The sequence below is a fragment of the Olea europaea genome, unplaced genomic scaffold (genome assembly GCF_002742605.1).
Source record: "Olea europaea var. sylvestris unplaced genomic scaffold, O_europaea_v1 scaffold1084, whole genome shotgun sequence".
In the NCBI taxonomy this organism is placed as follows: Eukaryota; Viridiplantae; Streptophyta; class Magnoliopsida; order Lamiales; family Oleaceae; genus Olea; species Olea europaea.
This window is the reverse complement of record NW_019228199.1, coordinates 354,752-356,500: the sequence shown is the minus strand read 5'-3', so window position 1 is coordinate 356,500 and position 1,749 is coordinate 354,752. Positions and strand designations below refer to the sequence as shown.

At 31.2% G+C, this 1,749-nt stretch overlaps 1 protein-coding gene across 1 annotated transcript in view; it reads right to left on the bottom strand.

The window, feature by feature from the left end:
• The window catches only part of LOC111373217 (pyruvate kinase isozyme A, chloroplastic), a 13,330-nt gene extending 12,501 nt beyond the window's left edge, over positions 1 to 829 (bottom strand). Inside the window, exon 1 of the mRNA XM_022995720.1 lies at positions 722 to 829. Within this exon, the coding sequence (XP_022851488.1) occupies positions 722 to 829 (108 nt within the window). The remainder of the gene's footprint in view (positions 1 to 721) is intronic.
• Between the last annotated feature and the right edge of the window lie 920 nt (positions 830 to 1,749).

Sequence of the window (1,749 nt, the reverse complement as noted above, 5' to 3'; positions counted from 1 at the left end):
TTTTTTTTTTTGTAATGATGCAAATACGAAAATTTTCGAAAGGAAAATTAAGGGAATTAGAAAGGGAAAAAAGATACATAATTACCAAATTTTAAAAATGCACTTTTAAATTTGACAAACTCATGGAATTCTTTCAAAAATCAAGTGCTATTAATTAAATAGGTAATTAGATAAATTTTATTAATTAAATAGGTTAGATCACAACACATACAATTTATGATCTCAATTATGTATTATTTACAATCACAAAACGCCACAATCACAAATCACAAGTCTTATAAGTCATACCTTATTTATTGATCATAAATTATCAAATTAATATAACACAATTTATTTCTTGATCACAAATCATAAATTTGATAAGTTAAAATTTATTTATCGATCACATATTATTAAATTAATTGGTAACAAATTATTTATCAATTACAATTTATCAAATTAATTAGTCACAACTTATTTATTGATCATAAATTATTAAATTAATTGATTAAAACTTATTCTTCGATCATAAATTATCAAGTTAGCTGGTCAAAATTATCAAAATAGACTTATTGGAGGGACCCATTGGCATGCATCCAATAGAATTGAACTTACGAATTTGCCATTTATGAGTTGGATGCTTTAACCATTTAGCAATGGACACCATACCACCCCCGTTCCACCACCTAAAACATGTTGCCGCCTCAGATCTACAACCCATTACTATCGCCTCCTAATGTACCACTGCCACTTTCAACGAACCATAACCACCACCATCTCCACAAACAACCAAGGTCACCTCCTCACCACCACCATAGATTGCACCAACCATCACCATCACCATCACCATCCCTATCCCAAATCCACAACACCACCATCATTGCACTTTACCACCACTACAAATTTCACCAACCATCACCACTACCAGCTGCAACTCACCCAGATCCACTGCACCACCATCAACATACCACACTAGCAGCACCACCGTAGATCACACAAACCATCACCACCCTCTACACCCTGCCCACCCAGATCCACCGTACTACCATCACCACACCACACATACCACTGCACATATAACGACAACCCACCACCTCAAAATTAGAAGAAGAGAAACAAAAAAGTAGTTAGAGCAAGAACATGAAAAAAACACCCCCTGTAGTTTTCAATTCCATCTATAAAATTGAATACTAATTTAGCCCCTATTTGAGCCACATTTTGGCTAAAAAATGCATTTTGGAATGAATTATGTTATTTAGTCTCATTGGGGTTATAATCTTATTCTATGTGATTTTAGGTAAAAGACTAAACGAAAGGCAAAATTAAATGATCTATTTAATTTCACTTATTATTTAAGCCACATTAGCACCACACACATTGTGTTATAATTCCAATGAAGTTAAATATCATTACTCTTTTATTAATTTTATTGGAAAAACTTTGGGTTAGCGTGTGATATTAATTTTATTGGAGAATGTGTGGTTGAAAATAAATGAGAAAAAAATATTTTTTGAAAGGAATAGGGATCAAATAAGGGTTTGGTTTCAAAATATTTATTTATAATTTTTTAATGAAATCATAATTTATATAAAATTAATACATATTTAGAATAATGAAACATTGTGAAAATTTACACTTACATGTTATTTTCGAAGTATAAAAGAATAGATTTTGCTATTTGTACAGATAAACAGTCAGAAGAAGTGATTGAAATAATGTGGAGGGAAAATATTAGGCCCTTGTTTGAGGCACATTATTTTGTAAGAATGC